Source organism: Engystomops pustulosus, chromosome 1, assembly GCF_040894005.1.
Source record: "Engystomops pustulosus chromosome 1, aEngPut4.maternal, whole genome shotgun sequence".
Classification (NCBI taxonomy): Eukaryota; Metazoa; Chordata; class Amphibia; order Anura; family Leptodactylidae; genus Engystomops; species Engystomops pustulosus.
Window position 1 is genome coordinate 61,269,087 of NC_092411.1, and position 18,221 is coordinate 61,287,307.

The 18,221-nt window shown below is 37.5% G+C and overlaps 1 protein-coding gene across 1 annotated transcript in view; it reads right to left on the reverse strand.

Annotated features, from left to right (window-relative positions):
• Positions 1-18,221, reverse strand: part of FBN2 (fibrillin 2) — a 125,925-nt gene that overhangs the window by 71,762 nt on the left and 35,942 nt on the right. Inside the window, exons 8-16 of the mRNA XM_072141717.1 lie at positions 12,305-12,430; positions 8,032-8,184; positions 7,074-7,271; positions 6,835-6,972; positions 6,227-6,346; positions 5,601-5,726; positions 984-1,106; positions 775-897; positions 465-617 (exon numbers count right to left, since the gene is read on the reverse strand). Coding sequence (XP_071997818.1) covers positions 465-617; positions 775-897; positions 984-1,106; positions 5,601-5,726; positions 6,227-6,346; positions 6,835-6,972; positions 7,074-7,271; positions 8,032-8,184; positions 12,305-12,430 — 1,260 coding nt within the window. The remainder of the gene's footprint in view (positions 1-464; positions 618-774; positions 898-983; positions 1,107-5,600; positions 5,727-6,226; positions 6,347-6,834; positions 6,973-7,073; positions 7,272-8,031; positions 8,185-12,304; positions 12,431-18,221) is intronic.

The following is an 18,221-nucleotide window of genomic DNA, read 5'->3' on the forward strand; positions in this document are numbered from 1 at the left end:
CTGCATTGTACAAGAAAACAAACATTTCATGAATTATTGAATTTTTATTATACATGTTCATGAATTACTGCAGTTATCCTTAATTCCCAATGTTTTAAATAATTTATACAACGTTGTTAGTCCATGATCTAAACTTAGCAAAATGAGGAATTGTACCAATACATTTTACAAAAAATTCAAGAACATAAATCAATATTTAACAATCAACAATCTTTATCTCAATAATTGTTACATTTAGTTTCTGTAAAGTTTTGATTTACCGTAATCAGAATTTATTATTACCATATTTGACTTTATAGTTTGTACATATTTTCAAGTATTATGTAATTTTTCATTTTTAATGTACCAAATATACTCAGGTATAATCCGACACGCACATTTTTTTGTGCTGAAAAACTTGGCTTATACAAAAGTACATATGGTAATTAATCTTTTATCACAGTGCAGGACAAAAATGTTATTACCTGAATTGCGGGGTGGACATGGTTTGCATGGGTCTCCAAAGCCATAGTCTGGGTTGGCACAGCAACACTCAGATTTGGTCACAGATCTAGGAAATTGATTGACACAGATCCCTTTTTTGATAGCTCCATAGCAGGTGCTATGCATGTGTGTATCTAAAAGACAAATCAAAGGTAAAACATTAAAATTGAAATGTCTGATTTCAAGACTTTATCATTAATCCCTTCTAAATGGAACCTACCAAATAAAAGATAAAATTGAACTAAAATTCCATTTAGATACAGTTTGAGTTAAAGTATCTTGGAAACTTACCAACACAAACACGACCATCTACCCCAATAGCCAAACCAGGAGGACATTCACAGCGGAAAGACCCTTCTGAATTTATACAATGTCCATTCATACATATGCCTGGTGTTTGACATTCATCAACATCTACAAAAGCAAATATTGGAGGAAATGTAAATGTCACAGAAAAACATTGAATGATTTAAAAATGTAAAACCAAACATAGAACATACCTGTACAATAGCGACCATTGGCTGCCAGGATAAATCCTGGTTTACAGATGCACTTGAAGCTGCCATCTTCATTTATACACATTCCATTTAAACACATATTTGTAGTGGCACATTCATCATGATCTGGTGTTACAATAAGAGCAAGATATTGAGTAATATTTAACCAAATTGTTTTTAGAAACAATGTTTTAAACATCTTTAGTATAGTGTTATAGACCTGCAACCAGTGTTTCAGTGATAGGTGTGTAATGTTACTTTTCCGATTAGGACAGAATTACGATAGAATTAAAAACACACATTATCCTTTTCTGGGTTTGGATTTCATATCAAAAGTAAAATATAACCATCAGTAAAAGGATCAGGAGAGGGAAGTTATTTATATTTAGTAATGTTCAAATTTGCAGAATTCCTCTTTTCTCATCAATATACATATAGGATGTACTGTATGCTTGTACCCACAAGGGAAACACTGGGCTTGTCATGATGATTTCCAAAGTGATGAGATGATGTTTTGCCTATTTGTTGGACTTTTAGAATATCTAATGTGGGCAATAATTATTTAGATTGTAGGGCTGAGACCAGAGACATTTGTCTGCATACTCTTTATTGAAAGGATTTCATGCACTCAATATATGCATGAGCCATAGCGATTTTCTCTTGTTTTATTGACTTTCTTTTCTCCTAATTGAACATAAAGATCACCATGGAAAAATATCCACAAATTTTTGGTTTGCTAATAAATAGGGAATAAAGCATGGTATTGATTTGAGATGTGTGTACTGTGAGAATCACTGTGTAAGTTTTTAGAAGCAAGAGTGAGAAATCTGCAGTGTACATGAGACAACTTAAAGGGAATATGTCAGCAGAAAATGACCCAATTAACCAAGGCCATTATGTTGTGAAACAGATGAACACCTTCCAGATTTTCATTTATTTCATAGCCCAGCTTGGTGACATCATCCACAAGCAATTTTTAACTGTAAATTAGTTTTATTTAGTCATGGAGGTGGAGAGTTTAGCACTGAAGTCAACTGCCCTGTCTGTTGTAATTGATATTTTCCACAAGACTTTTGGTTAGAAAGTTAGTGATGTCCCAAGCTCCCGGGCTGAATCTTGCAGTAAAGGGGGCATCGTTAGGCTAAAAGAAATTGAATTCAGTGTTGAACTCTCCTTGAATTTACACAACCAATTTACATCTCACTTCAAAGTTGAATTTCTGGATGATGCCACCACACTGACATACCATGAAATGATGGCGTAAGCCAACACCTGGGATCGGAATCTAAGTGGTACCTGGTTTTCACCAGAGCCCGCCATCAAAGCGGGTTGAACTTGCTGCGGCATGGTATCACCAGGTCTTTCCACAGGTGGGACTTTGTCCGCCAAGGCCAGGTACACAGACGTTAGGCAGAACCGTAGTCGGGGACAGGCAGGAGGTCAGGACGGGCAGCACGGAATGAGAGTCTGGGATGAAGCAAAGGTCAGGTCAGGCGGAACAGGATCAGAGTCAAATATGGAACCGGGGTCACAACAGGAAATCACACTAACAAAGCCAGCATCAGGGAACAAGATCCGGCAGGGTGTGCAGGGAGAGGCTTGTTTATAAGGGATTCTGGGAAATGGCCAGAGGCAATTAACTGTGCACTGGCCCTTTAAATCTTCTGAAGCTGGCAAGCGCATCCTAGGATATGGGGACGCTCGCGCATGGCCGACGAACTGGAGACAGGAGTGGGGACAGGTAAGGGCACAGAGAGGGGCACAGAGAGGGGCACGGGTGAGCCCGTAACATGATTTGGAAGTTGATTAGCAGATTGACAACATAATAACCCAATTTCTGCTGACAGGTTCCCTTTACCACAGTATAGTGCTATTTATTTCACTGGATTTAAATGGTTCAAAAAGTTGGGGCATGGACCACATAGAAGTTTAAAATAAGCCAATTATGGCCTAAAACTTGACTTTACTAGATGTAAATTTTATTTGGTGTGAATTATTCCCAGTTGACAAACAAAATATGGCTAATATTTTAATCCTTTGCTTTCTTTCCATAACATTTTACATGTAATACTGCTTGGAAAAAAATGTATTTAAAAAGATGTATCAAGGGAATTTAATATTCAGTGAGGGGACAGTTTTGTCAATAGTGAAACACTGAATGTTAAAAGGAATTCCTTTTAGATTATTTTGTTTCTCAATGGGAAGCAAACACTCACATTTATATAATAATTATAACTGTGTTCATTTTATCATACATCCCACACAAGCATTTGATCTCTTCCTAGATGTCTGATATGATCTGTCTACACTAGGGTTTAAACATATTAAAAGCTGCCATTTAGTCTAGAGATACTATCTTATAAAATAATTAAAATATCTTGTACATGAAGTAGTCAACTGTACAGGATTAGATTACATGATCAATCAAATGAAGGATAGTTAATTTATGAAACTTGTTTAATATTGTTAAAAAATGGCTAAATAACTTTGATGTTTATCAAAGTCCAGACATTAAAATGTGTTTAGAATAGTTAGTTATACAGATTGACTATTTATTAGCCTGAAGCCTACTCCGGTTGTGGTTCATAAAATGGCTTTATTTCCCAGACTGAACACTGTGTAGGACCTCAACCTATAGCATCATAGTCATCTGTGATGCTATGCGTTGTTGATTACTTTCAGGACTATTATCCATAACAAAAACATGCTTTCAGTACTGGAAAGTAGTAGTCTTACTAGTCAGGTTTATGACATCAATGTATACTATAATAAAGTGAGCTCAGATTTTCCCACAGTGTACAGTCAAGGAAATTTTGCTAACTTCTAGTTTGGAGCAGAAATTAATTGATATGAATAATGTTGTTGTCAAGGGTGCGCCTGCGACCCACGACACGGTTCGCAGGTGCACCCGTGCTCTTCTATATGCCCCCCCCCCCGCACTCCAGCCATGGATCTTACCTCTCTGCGATCCAGCATTGGCTCCACTAGGCCGGGGCCAAGAGATCAAAAGGGCCAGCACAATGATAATTGCCGCTGGCCGGCTGCCAATTCCGTTAAATTGCAAGCCCCTTTCTGTGTTCCCTGCCGGATCTTCGTGCCTTCTGCCTTAGAGAAATCTATGTCTCATGCCCAGTGCTGTTATTGTGATTTCCTGTTGTGACCCCGGTTCCGTTCCTGACTACGCTCCTCTGCTGCCTGCCTTGACCTATTGGTACGTCCCGGACTCCGATCCTGTGCTGCATGTCCTGACCTCCTGCCTGTCCCCGACTACGATTCTACTCAAAATCTATGTACATCACCTTGGCAGCCTCCGCGGACAAAGTTGCACCTGTGGAATGACCTAGTGGTGCCACAACACAGCAAGTCCAACCCTCTTTGCGGTGGGCTCTGGTGAAAACTGGGTACCAGGTGTCGGCTTATGTCCTCATCCATGGTGGTCCAGTGGGTCCACTACCCCTGGAGCCTGACGATCTCTGCTTTCAAACTCTAGTACTGGTATATGCAGAATACCAGTCTCCATGACCATTGGAAAGATCCAGCATTGTATCAAGGACATGGTGACGGGAGCGCACCTGACCATTTAGAAGATGCAAGAGCTTCTGTGCCCGTGGACACCAAGAGCCCCAGATAGCACATGCATTCCACCCTCGGCCACCTCATTCTTTTTACTTAGTCTCAAATAACCCCTTTAAATACTGTAATATACGTAAAATACTGAAATATTTTCTGGATCAAATATATGGGGGTTAATTGTCATTGGTTTTGCTGGGCTTTTTTGGTGTAAAAAAATCTCAAGAAAGCATTGAGACTTTTTGAGACTTTTCACTGCTAAAAAGTCTCACAGGGTTATTTCCACCTCTCCATTAATCTAGCATACACATAGAACTACTGCTAGTGCAATGCCCTGCAAAGCTACATTCATGACTTGGGACTTATGCAAAAAGTCCCATAAAAAGTCTTTCCAGTCCCCTAGAAACTTTTTATGCTTTTTGAGACTTTTTGGGAAAAAAGATCCCACAAAGCAATTAGAGGAAATGAGGTCAAAGCCACTCAAAAAACAGGCATAGACCTGTTGCAAGGAGGCGCCTAATGATAAATAACCCCTATTGTGTTTTTATAGGTTTTGATTAGTGCTATTTTCACAAACATGGGACTACAAAGACCCATTAAAGCCCCCTGTCAATTAGGCACAGAAATAAGTACCTTACAATTGTCTTTGCAGTGAAAACAATTACTGACACTATTTAGATGTTGTGGTCACAATTGATTGAGGCATTTTGAATGTTAATGGCACTGCAATGGTACTCTCATATCCCTACTACCACTGGGTTTGTACTTGTGGTGGGGTAGTGTGATTGGAAGAGAGGAAACCCCTCCCTGCAATAGCAAGATGCATTTACTATGACCACCCATGTTCTTATGTCAAATCGGTTCAACAATAAGGACTATTTGGCAGAAATAGGTTAATTGTCAAATGTTCAGCATAGTAAAATACTAAAAATCTATGGGGGATACTTGACCAATGAAGCCAAAATACATATTTTAATTTTTTTTTTAGCTAAAACATATTTTTTTGCTGTGCATAGTAACTATTGTACTTTCTCAATATCAAAGTCTTACCTGCACAATTCTTTCCATCGGCAGTTAGCTCAAATCCAGCATTGCAGATGCATTGGAAGCTTCCTTCAGTGTTTACACATCTACCATGTTTGCAGAGAACACCATTTTGAATGCATTCATCAATATCTGTGCAACATAAAAAATAGGGTTACTTGTACACACACAGGTTTTAACTATTTTTTGGATAACAAAAGAAAAAATACAAATCAGACCATAAAAATTCACAGATTTTTCATTATACAGTTGTGGAGATGGAAATCTTCAAACACTAAACTTATGAGCTATTTGAGAAATAGGTTGAAGCATGAGGACTTATTTGGTGGTTAGAGCTTAACCTTTACATGGCTTTTGGGATGTTTGTGGTTTCATTTTTTTCTGAAGCTTATTTTCAGGATTTCTCTTTGTGGTCAGTAGACTTCTACTGGGCCTTTATCTATAATGACACATCCATAGGTCTAATCATGCACCATCAATTTCTCAATTCTTAATTTCTAAAATACATTTTTTGTATTATTTAGAAATTTAGAAACATCCACTATTACATTTTAGAAGGAATACAATACCTTAGCTCAAGTCAGACTTGTGACTGAAGTGGATAGTCACCACTGTAAAATGATTAGACTTACCAATACAAGCTTGTTTGGTGGGAGTCCTCTGGAAACCAGAATGGCACTTACAGTAATACGATCCAGGTGTATTAACACAGTCACCATTAGTACACGGATTTGTTGTACACTCATCAATATCTAGTTATAGTAATAAAAAGAATATACTTACATATCAATCAAATAGCAAGTCAAATTTATATTACTATACTTTATACAAATTTGTCCAAATTAGTTTTTTTCAGTATGGAATATTTACAAGACACAAGACTGTAAATTGTTAGAGTTCCTTGCTAATTTAGCTAATTGGAAATGCTTATAGTAACAATTCCATGGATTGTGTTTTACATTGCTCTCAATGACACCCTGGGGTGCTGAGCATGCATTATTGCAGAGTTACTGTATACATAACAATCTCTCTCCATTATGCCTTGTTTATTCTTGCCTTTCAGAAAGTAAATTTTGGAAGGTAGAAAGCTGTTACTCAAACGAGCTCATTTGGCGTTGACTTCTATGAGCAACCAGATGTATACACAACTGCATAACATACATGAAATATGTTAAAATCGTACAACATTTACCTAACAATATGTCCACCAAAGGCCAACTGTAATATCATTGTTACTTACCAATGCATTCTGTGTGAGTATCTTGCTTATATCCCATGTTACATTCGCAACGATAGCTATTAAGATTGGGAATACACCTTCCATTTAGACAAAGATTGGGATATTGTTTGCATATGTCTATGGTGAAATTTAATGTTGCTGTAACAAAATAAAATGGATAGATTTCACTGTATAAATAACAGTATCCTCATATCAAGTCAGTGCAGAGAAAAATCAACATTTAAACCAGTCGTACTTACCAACCCCTCCATTGCTGCCAGTGCCAGCTCCATCTACTCCAGTTCCTCCTATAATGGGAGGATATCCATTGCCACCAGGTACAGGAATATATCCATTTCCAGGACCAAACCCATTGGGGCCCGTGGGTCCATGACCTGGACCTCCAGGTCTTGGACCCCCAAATGGAACACCATCAATGCAAAGCCTTCTGTAGTCATCTGAGAAGGTAATATGATTTGTTTTGGAGTGTTACAAATATGAAGTATTTATTCTCTATAAATTTACTATATCTGGGTTATATTATGTAGCTCTAACACAATACTTTAACATAAAAATAAGATACATAGGGATAATGAAATCATTTTACTGCAACAAGTTATTAAGGAAATCGTATTTTTGGGGTGATGGGGGTTTTCAGATGATAGCAGATGTGTGCTATATGTGCCGAACCTTCATGATGTTCTATTTGAGAGAAGCCTGGTGGCTCCTTTAACTATTGGCTGCCTGTGTAGAATCCCACTGTTCAGAACTTTGTTTTATCGAAAGCTTTACAAGCACATGAGTATGGTAAAATGATGGTCTGCTATAGTTATGAGGCCATCCTCTTTATCCCTGGGGTTCTAGGGCAGTGACATTGTTAATTCAAAAACAACGGATAGTCTTGGAGAGTCAAATGGTCAATTATAAGATCCCATGTGGGGAGTGTGAAAGGATTTATGCTGCTTTCCCTGCAGCGGTAAGTTGTCTCCAATCTGGAGCGATGATAAAAGTAAAGTTTCACTCCTACACTGGTGCCTTGGGCAGGAAACTGAACAGGTGTATTTTTTCTTTTCCTCTTTGCACTTAAAGTTGAGTGCAGAAAGGAGAAACCAAGTACTTTAACTGGATGGCTGCACAGTTCTCTAGATGATAAGGCTAGTGTGATGAGCAAGGAACTGACACTGCTTTGGACAGTTTCAATTTAACTTTCATCCTTACCAGAGCCTCTGATGGGACATAACTCAGGTAGGGTCCCAAGTGCCCAGCAACGACCAGTTTCACAACAACACTGCATTTTTGTAAATCTTCCCGCCATCTCCTGTGCGCAATGTCCATTTACAAGGCTGGAGAAACATGTGCCAGATCTTTGATCTATGCAAAAATAATAAAAGTATAAAAGTGTAATTCATCTATCTTTAAAAAAAAATTCAATAATCAGCCTTTCGGTCTTTGCTGGACATGTGTTTCATCTTTGCATTTTGCCACTGTTGTTCCGGACAGGCTAAACATGGCCTTCCTTTTGGAAAGGCACCCGCATTGGGAGGATAGTGTAGTTAGAACCACATGAAATCAGCTGCAACATCAACCACATTTCCTAAATCATAAATTTACTGCCAAAATATCAATAGTTGAAGTAGAGAGTAGTAGAATCCATCCAAAGATGGTAAGCTGTGCATTCTTGGTGTTGCTTTCCTTGAAATTAGAAACTGGCTCTGGCTGGATCTTTCCAAAAACAACAATTCTGCCCTGCTTGAAGCAAACACAATCTGGATCTTAATCAATGTCTCCCAATGTGTCTTTTTGATATCATCATAACATTGTCTCATAGAAAATTAAATATTTAAAGTAAATATGGCAGGACTTTAACAGAACATGAAACTTAAATAGAGGGGCCACACAGAAGTGTAATGGACTCTATTGTTACAAAAAATTATGTTTTTAAATTGCTTATTTTTTGTGGAGAAAGTTTAAAGCATAACTAAACTGTTTGAGGCTTTTACTATTTAAAGTGCAAAGGAAAAAAGTTTCTTTGTCTGTTTTGCTCCTCCTTTGTCCTATAGTGAGCAGTGTTTCTGAAAGCTTTGTCAAGTTGTACACATTACAGAGATAAGGCAAGAAGGCTAAAGATGAACTTTTTCCCTTAATAATTCTGCTCTCTAAGGAGACTTTTTGAGGACTTTCTGTAAGTAGTTCAGGCATAAGGTGGTTTCTGTAAGTAATTTTCATGTTCCTTATCTGTCAGCTGTCAGTGGAGTATGTGACAAAAAGATGCTAAAAAACTGCTAAAAGTGGGAAGAAAAGCATAGAAACGTTTCTCTTTTATAAAATATTTCTCTTTTATAAAATATATATCAAAATTTTTCATTATCAACTGCTCTCTTAGTTTATAAAGTTTGTTTAATGTTTAGTTAGCCATTTTTAGCCATTTTTTAGGAGAGTTGATGTTCCCTTTCCCCCCAGGAAAGGCTAAATGCAGCTCATCTTAGAATGGGAATGCGCTTCCAGCTTGGGTCTCCTTAGCCAAATTCAAATTTACGAAGGCTCAAGAACTGGGTCAAACAGATAACAAATAAAAAGGTCACAGAATTGCATTATCCACAATATTGGATATTCGGAAGCCACTCAGACCAACTGCAGTTCGGTGTAATTGCAGCATTGGAATGGAAAAAGTGCTATGTAAATTATCCCAATAGTATAAACTACAACTTGCCCCAATTTCTTACACACAAAATGTTTTATCTGCAAAGATGAAACATTCAATAATAAAACAATATTTGTTTGTGTCAAGGGTGTCTGACTGGATTATGCAAGTAATGTAGATGGCCACCCTTGGAGACCACCCCTGGAGACCAGGTCCAAAGATTCAGTGCTGATTTTCTTGATTTAAACTACTGTTTTTAAAGAAATTGGTCTCTTTATCTGAATTTGTTGTGGAAAAATGTTATCAGTAACATATTGCTCTGTGTACTGCTTATTTAACAACATTTACATGTTCTGTTCTTGTCTACCAGGATTATATCCAAATTATTGTTAGTGTATTTGTCATATAAACTCTTGCAAATGACTCACTGATAACCCGAAGTTATTCATAGAGTTGAAACCTCTGGCACTACTACAGGGAATGGATGAACCCATATACAAGATGTAACAAACAAGAACCCCAGGAGATTGCTCATATCATTCAGCCTGAAACATGTTTAACTAGAAGACTAATATTTTATTTTCCTATTGTAGAATCCTGTTAAATGTACATGTGTATTTAGAATTTTTGCTTTGACTTAGAATTTTAAGCATTGTATCCAAATCTTTAGTTAAAAAGGAAAAATAACAAGGTTTTCATTTGTGTTCATATTATATGTCATAGGGTGAATCTTCATGTCAGCCTATACTATCACACCTTGGTGCTGCCCCTTCCCAGCCAGTTGCAATGCTTATGTCTAATCTTTCACATCTGAATCTTCACATATTATAAAATCTTTCTGGTTGACTTCCAAACCAACGCTATTACAGGAGACAGCTTTCAACAAAGTGGTGTGTAATAGCAGCCCCCAGCCAAACAGATACAACCACAGCTGAAAACTAATGCTCCTTCCCCTTGTTTTTAGATCCCATCTACTTAGATGGTTATAAAAATATCAAGGTTCTTTCAGAACGTTCCTTTAAGTTGTTTATATTCCTTTTAATGCATTTGTATATTGGATAAATCATAGTGACTAAGGTTTTTTTTGTATGAATTACCTCAACTGACCTGAAAAGTGATGAAGCCCAGAGGAACAATGTAAAGTTTATCTAAGGACAAATTCGATAAAACTGTGTATACATTAATATACATTTCAGCTTTGTACATTTATTAATTTCACTGATAATTGTAACTTTATATGTATTACCTGGTTGACAATGGGATTTATTTTATGTGAGTTATTTTTTGTTTTTTAGCATTCAGAGCTTCTCGCTCTGTAAGCTTTAAAGGGCCAACTCGCCGATAATTGGTGCTGGCTGGCCACCTGCGAAAGCTTTGTGCTTGTGCCCTGTGCTGTTATTGTGATTTCCTGTTGTGACCCTGGTTTCCGTTACTGACTACGATCTCGTGCTACCTGTCCTGAACTTCTGATATGTCCCCGACTCTGATTCTGTGCTGCCTGTCTCGACCTCCTGCCTGTAGCCGACCACAAGTTTTCTCTACGATTCTGTACTTCGCCTGGAGTGCCACCGCAGACAAAGTTGCGCCTGTTGAACGACCTGGTGGTACCACGTCGCAGCAGGTCCAACCCGATTTGTGATGGGCTCTGGTGAAAACTAGGTACCACATAGACACCCAGGTCCCAGGTGTTGGCTTATGTCATTGCCCGAGGTGGTCCAGTGGGTCAACCCCCCTGGTGCCTGACATAGACACCCATCACGCAGGCCCATGACTAAAAACAGAAGATGTAGAAGAGTGTTTTCTCTAGTCTCTGTATACAAAAAGAAGGCAGCAGTGTTAGGAAGTGCCACAGGAGAACGGGAGCAGGGAGAGCAGTATTATTTTTTTATTTTTAAAGACCCCCTCTAGCTATATATATATTCCCTTGTTCCCTGTTCCTTAGGATAACTAAATGATGCTAGGATGGACAAGTTAGTTACTACTACTACTGTGTTGCAGGCAGAGGAAAGATCTGCAAAAATAAGAGAATAAACTGATTGGTCAGCAGCAGATCATTAGCTATTTTGGAGAGTACTATTTCAGTATGTCCTCCTACACAAAAAAGTATAACTTTCTTACTTTCTATAGACTGATGCCCTGGCCGATCTATCTACCGCATCATGGCTGAGCCACACATTGCAAAGCAGGCACTATCTGTTCTGTCTGTTTTTTTGGTGGCTGAGGCAGTCTTCTGCATTTTTGTTCTCATTGGTACATGGAGGGGCAGAAACCATTTTGTTGCTGGTCAAATAGGACATTTCTTTCAGAAAAAAATAGGGACTATATACTAATTTCCAGAATGATTGCAGAGTTTTCTCATGCAACGATACAGAGAATATACTGAGATTTGTGCAAAAGGAAATCCTGTGCATTATCATCGACAAGGTAGAGTGGAAAAACATTGTAATGGTCAGAAGAATCCAAATTTCTATTGTACCATGCTGTGTCTGATGTTGGTGAAAGCAGATTGAATTGATGGCTCCTTCCAGCCAAGTGTCAATAGCTCAGACCAGTGAAGCATTAGAGTATGGTGTTTGGTGAATTGTTTTACTTGATACCATCCAACGCTACTTGGGGATGATACTTGTTATGCCACAATGAATTACTGTGGTTATAAAGGACAGTTGAGGAACAATAGTGATTGATAATATATTATAATATTGAGCATTAAATAATTGCATTATTTAACTATTGAATTGGATGGTAATTTAAATAAAAAGTAAGAGCCATCTTAACCCCTCCATAAACATTCTCAATACTTATTCTACGAAATATCTTCATGATTTTAAAACAAATGCACATTTTTCTTACCGATACACTGTAAGCCATCAACAGATGTGAGATATCCACGTGGACAAATACAATAATAGCTACCAATTGTGTTGGAACATTCTCCTCCGTTACAAATACCAGGAATAGTGCTGCATTCATCAATGTCTGTTTGAATAAATAAAACATATGGAACATTTTGATTAAAATATTTTTAGTGCTTGAAGCATTTACCATATCAACATCATTTCTTCTTCGTAGACTTCAAATCTTCATACTTCAGACAATTTTAGTAAGAGTAATCATTTGAAACTCATTTTCTTTAATAGAAACATAGCCATATCTTCTTCAAGGATACCTTACATCTATTTTACTAAGGTCACAAATCTTCTAGCACTACTCTTATCCTTTATATGTGGGCACAAAACCGAACCATTTTCATCCTGTAAATGTAGGCACTGTAGACCTCTTTACTGGCATTACTGGCCACCTCCTCCCTCCTCAACCAAGGGGCAGTTGACTTCAAAATTAGCAGATGATAGAGCCAGAAGGGGCTTCTGGGATGTATACAGGGGTCTTTGGGCTCATTTGAATAATTTTACGGTTTTCTCTAAAATGAGGTCATTAGAAAGTAAAGAAAGAATGGATCCTGTTTCAGGGACCACACACCATTGTGTAAGTGTGCTTTATGTACAATAGTGCATCTGTGTGGTAGATGTCCTTTAACAATAAAGGCTTTCTTTGTTTTTGTGTTTTAGTTTTTTACTCCTTCCAAAAGACAGAAATTTCTGTTTATAGAGCCGTATGAGGGCTTGGTTTCTGTCAGACAAATTGTACTTTGTCCAAATGCATTACAACTCACAATTTTGGTGGCAGAAACCCTTTAAGCAGTCTGGGATGGGCTGGCTAAATGTAGCTTTAAAATGCTGCATAAAATTATGCTAAACTTAAATGTTAACTTTTGTAATACATAGAAATAAGAGGGGGACAAGGGACATCTAAAATCTAAACTCAATATATTCATAAGTTGCTAAGCCCCATGGACCGGGCTCTTTGGACCCTCCAAGATGTTAGCTAGTGGCGGAGTGGGAACCTTTTCTTAATATTCTATTTACATTTGGTTTAGATTAATCTGTAAAATAATTTCAAAGGATTGTGTATTGCTGAAATTGGCACAGTAGTAAAATATTGTGGATACATTTATTGTAATTTGGAAACTACAGGATATGCTACTTCTAGTAAAAGTCTATCCAATCTTCCAAATAAAAACACTCTTTGAAATACAATCTGGATTGTGGGATGCAAAGCCAAACACTTTAAATACAGCTAATAGTTGTAAATTCCAAAACCATGCAATGTCCAGGAATTCCTAAACCTTTCCATGAACTGACCACATTAAGAGCAGAAATATAATGTGTTGAAGGAAATGCCGTTTTAGTTAATCCCATGAAAGTCAACTTCTCAGCAAATGTTTCAAAATTCCCAGCCCTGTACTACATGTATCTAATTATATCAAGGCTATTACCCAGAAATCATACATGTCATGAGGCCGGAAAGGCAGGTTTTCCTGTAATTTTAAAGGATAACATTTGAATGAGAAAATTTGTGCCCAGTTATATGTATGTATATTTGAATATGATACCCCTATAGGTATATTTCAGAAAACCTGATAATAATCTTTCCATATCATCATAATTAACATCATTATCTTTATTTTACAACTGTTATTATTATTATTATGTCGCTCATAAGGGCCAAGTTCCATTTTTCATCGGCAGTCCATTTAATTAGTTCCACCAGGTAGAGCAATTCCTTTATGTCGGGATCCGAACAACATAACCTGATGATGAAATACTCCAATCTAATTCTGTCCTCTCATCACAGGCTTTTTAAATTGTCTCCTCCCTGCTCCTTCACCACGCCTCCTCCCTCTTCCTTAAGTAATCTTACAAAGGGGGAAGGGGAAGTGCTCCTGCACAGTGTAACACCCTGTGGAGCTACAGCACAGAGAGGCTCTGGTTACAACCCCCCCACAAGCCATTCAGACTCATTAGCATTATTTTAAATGTTGTTTTTTGAAGGAAGGAGGCCATGGATAGCAAATATTAGAAGATTATTACAGTCACCGCTCCTGGATCTATGAGTGTCCCTGGTTTATCATGCTTGAGTTTGATGTTAGATTTCCTTTAAACATACAACTGTTTATACATTAAATGGGGGGTTGATCTATTGTATCCTGGGCTGTGACCTATAACATGGAATAGAGTGGTAGCAGGTGGCTTCAGTAGCTCCATAACAGTTGTGTTGGAGTAATTTGGCAAATTCTGTGCAGAGCTGCGTAATCTGCAAGTACTATATACATAAAGAATTATTATTATTATTATTACTGCAGTCCTGCACTAAAACCCATGAATTAAAGCATAGCTGCAGTTCCCCAAAACAGCTGCTGCACAATGAGGGGGGCTTCTGTTCAGGCTCTGTCAACTTTATAGATTCTGGTGCCTGAAAGTCTTAAAAAGTATAACTCTGCACCTTGACCGCAACTGGCCTGATAGCTGTAATAGGTCATTGGTATTAAAAGTGGTCAAGAGACCAAATATGTGTGAACTTTCTTCACTAACTGAACAATAAAACTAAAGAACAATAAAAAAACACTCATATACAAGAATTTTATGGCATCTAAAGGATTGGAGTATAAAAGACAACAAAAGTACATTAAAAGAATCCAACTTAAAAAGTGAGTACAATTCCTATGTATGTGATTTCATGGTCATGAATAATCCCATGCCTCCTTTACAGCAAAGAAAATGTGTCCCCTCCTAATTACTGGAAAAAAATGTAAAAAAAATTTACTCAACAAACTTATTATCAGATTGGTGACTCAGCTGTCAATTATAAGAAAAATGGGAGCCCTGTGTAAACCAATTAGAGGAGGTTAAGCTACTTGGATGAGCCATGTCAACATTTTGCATTGACATGTTCAGATAATGATGAGAAATCTTGAGTCCAAAAGCACAATAACACGTCTTTATCTTTCATATCCATGATGCAGATTGTTTATTTGTGTCATGCCAAGAATGATCTGGAACAGCTGAGTGATTTCTATATTAATTGGAGTCTACATGAGTACAGAGAAATACTCCTTTTGCCAAGTGATGTTAGTTAGTACGTCATGTCTGGGCCAGAGAAGACACAGTTGTCATTGCTCCTTCATTGTTTTGAACAGAAAGATTCTTTGTTTATATATCTAAGAGGGAAACGGTAACTTAACTCTATATATTTTTGAAGAACATGCATGCTTTTTACATTAAAATACTACGCCGGGTCTTTATTTATGGAAGATACATATATACACATATTTTCTCATCTGTGATAGTAAACTTAGATAAATCACCGAGGTCAGCGATAGTGTAAGGTATTTACACATGGCCCATATTTTCTTCGGACCTTATAAATTGTTATTTCAACAATTCATTAAATTTTCCATTTCTGAGCTGCAGTTTATCCTTTAAAAATAACTGTAAAAACAAATAAACTTTAGAACTTAAACTTTGAATTTCTCTAGAAATTGATAGCACTGAAAATTTGTCTCAGGAAATCTAGTATAAATACAAGGGCATCTTGTTGTCTTTTGGAGAATATATTTGGAGTCTTATTTACCACATATAAGCTTCTAATTGACCTAGATCTGCTACAGCTATAGGTCGTGCCATAGTTTCCCCAATGGTTTTGAGGAAGTGCAAGCCATTCTATGTTGTTCGACTTTAATAGTCCTGTCCCACATTTTTCACAAATACAGCTAATGGTAGGTTCCCATAGAGTCTCAGAAATAGGTATGAATGAACCTGAATCAGAATTTTCCCTTGGATCGTCGCCCGCTCTTGAAGTCATCAGGGAAAAATAATCCTAGGGATAATGCTGGTGCGCACAGCTGGTGGCTTAAACTGCATCAATTAAAGGGTTAACATCGTTACCAGCGAAGGTTCAGGTTCCAGTACCCAAACTGATATTTTGTTTGAGATTTGGCTAAACTCAAGGAACAAATACAACATAAGCTGAAACAAGTGGCACTTATTAAAGTGTAATTCTGACACCTAAAACATATCTTCTAATGAATATATATTTAAAAAGAGAGAGAATCACTCCCCCACATTACATCTTATATCTTTTAAAACTAATATTGTGTCCAAACCTGAATTTACCATATAGATAGAAACCTTGCCCATTTTGGCATTATGCCATACTCCTGCCATGATTCAGAAGAAATATAGTGATTTGCTTTTTGCGTAGAGATTCCTAGATTGTTTTCGGGTCCTATGTGTTCTGTATGGAGTTAATACGGCTATTCTGCCCCTAATTGTTTATCCCAAAATTATGAACTCTGCCCTTACAAGGGCAGTACCTCATTGCCCCTACAAAAGATTACAGGCGGTCCCCGGGTTACGTACAAGATAGGGTCTGGAGGTTTGTTCTTAAGTTGAATTTGTATGCAACTCGAAACTGTATATTTTATAATTGTAGATCCAGACAAAAAAATTTTTGGCCCCAGTGACAATTGGAGTTTAAAATTTTTTGCTGTAATGGGACCAAGGATTATCAATAAAGCTTCATTACAGACACCTTACAGCTGATCATTGCAGTCTGGGACTAAAGTAAAGCATTCAGAAAGCTTCACCAGAGGTCAGAGGGGTCTGTCTGTAACTGTGGGTTGTCTGTAAGTCGGGTGTCCTTAAGTAGGAGACCGCCTGTATACCCTGTTCCCATGATAACGTGTTACAAGACACCCAGGCACCAAGTCATAAAGTCAGCTTCAAGTTCCACCACTGTGGATGGACCCATAAGGACATGAGCTAAAAGCCTGCAGGAACCAACTCCTTAAATAAGCTACTCCTAACTAACTAGTTCCCACTGAGGAGTCGGCCCACGCCAGACGAAACGAGTCAGGAATACATCATGGGAACAGGGTATAATCTTTTGTAGGGGAAGTGTAGGGGAAGTGTAGGGGAAGGCGGGAGTTCATGATTTTGGGGTAAAAAATTAGCAGATTAGCCGTATTAACTCCATATATAACTCAGAGGACCCGAAAACAATCTAGGAATCTCCATGCAAAACGCAAATCACCATATTTCTTCTGAATCACGGTAGGAGTATGGCATAATGACAAAATGGGCAAGGTTTCAATCTATATGGTAAATTCAGGCTTGTGACACAATATTAGTTTTAAATGATATAACATGTAATATGGGGGAGTGATTCTCTCTCTTTATAAAGATATATGCATTAAAAGTTATATTTTAGGTGTCAACATACACTTTAATAAGTACCAGTTGTTTCAGCTCGTATTGTATTTGTGTATTGTCATACAAGTGAAGAAGAGGTGTGATTTTTTTAAATCCATTGTACATTTACCTAAATTTGGACCTTGTATTAAACTGACAATAGCTTTTTGTCAGCAATAAGTATGTAGTCGAACACTTAGCTATCCTTTGACTGCATGTGTATGATAATGTGTAGCATCTTATAGTACTGCACAACATATGCCTAAAATGAACAGACACCTTGGAACAAAGATTGGGAAAGGCAAAATATAACTTTGTTGACCCAAAAATAGAATCTGTCTGTAACAAATGAACTTGCTATAATCTCCATATCCCGAACACTTAACAGATTTCAGCTGTGTCCATGTGGAATTTCTGGCTTTAGTAAAGTGACATGTTTAGTGTGCACCCCAGCGAACAGGCCTGGGCCACACTTGCTGGATTCATACACCACATCTGACTCAGAAACTGTCGGAATCACACTGAAGTTCATTTAAGGGGAAATGAACATAAAAAATATGCTCTTCTCTTATGTTTTTTAATAAAGTTTAGCAAAATACCATTAATTTCAATCAATTATTAATTTGTTATATAATTAATTCCATTTAATGTCATAACTGGTCAAAGGCTTGACTTGGGCC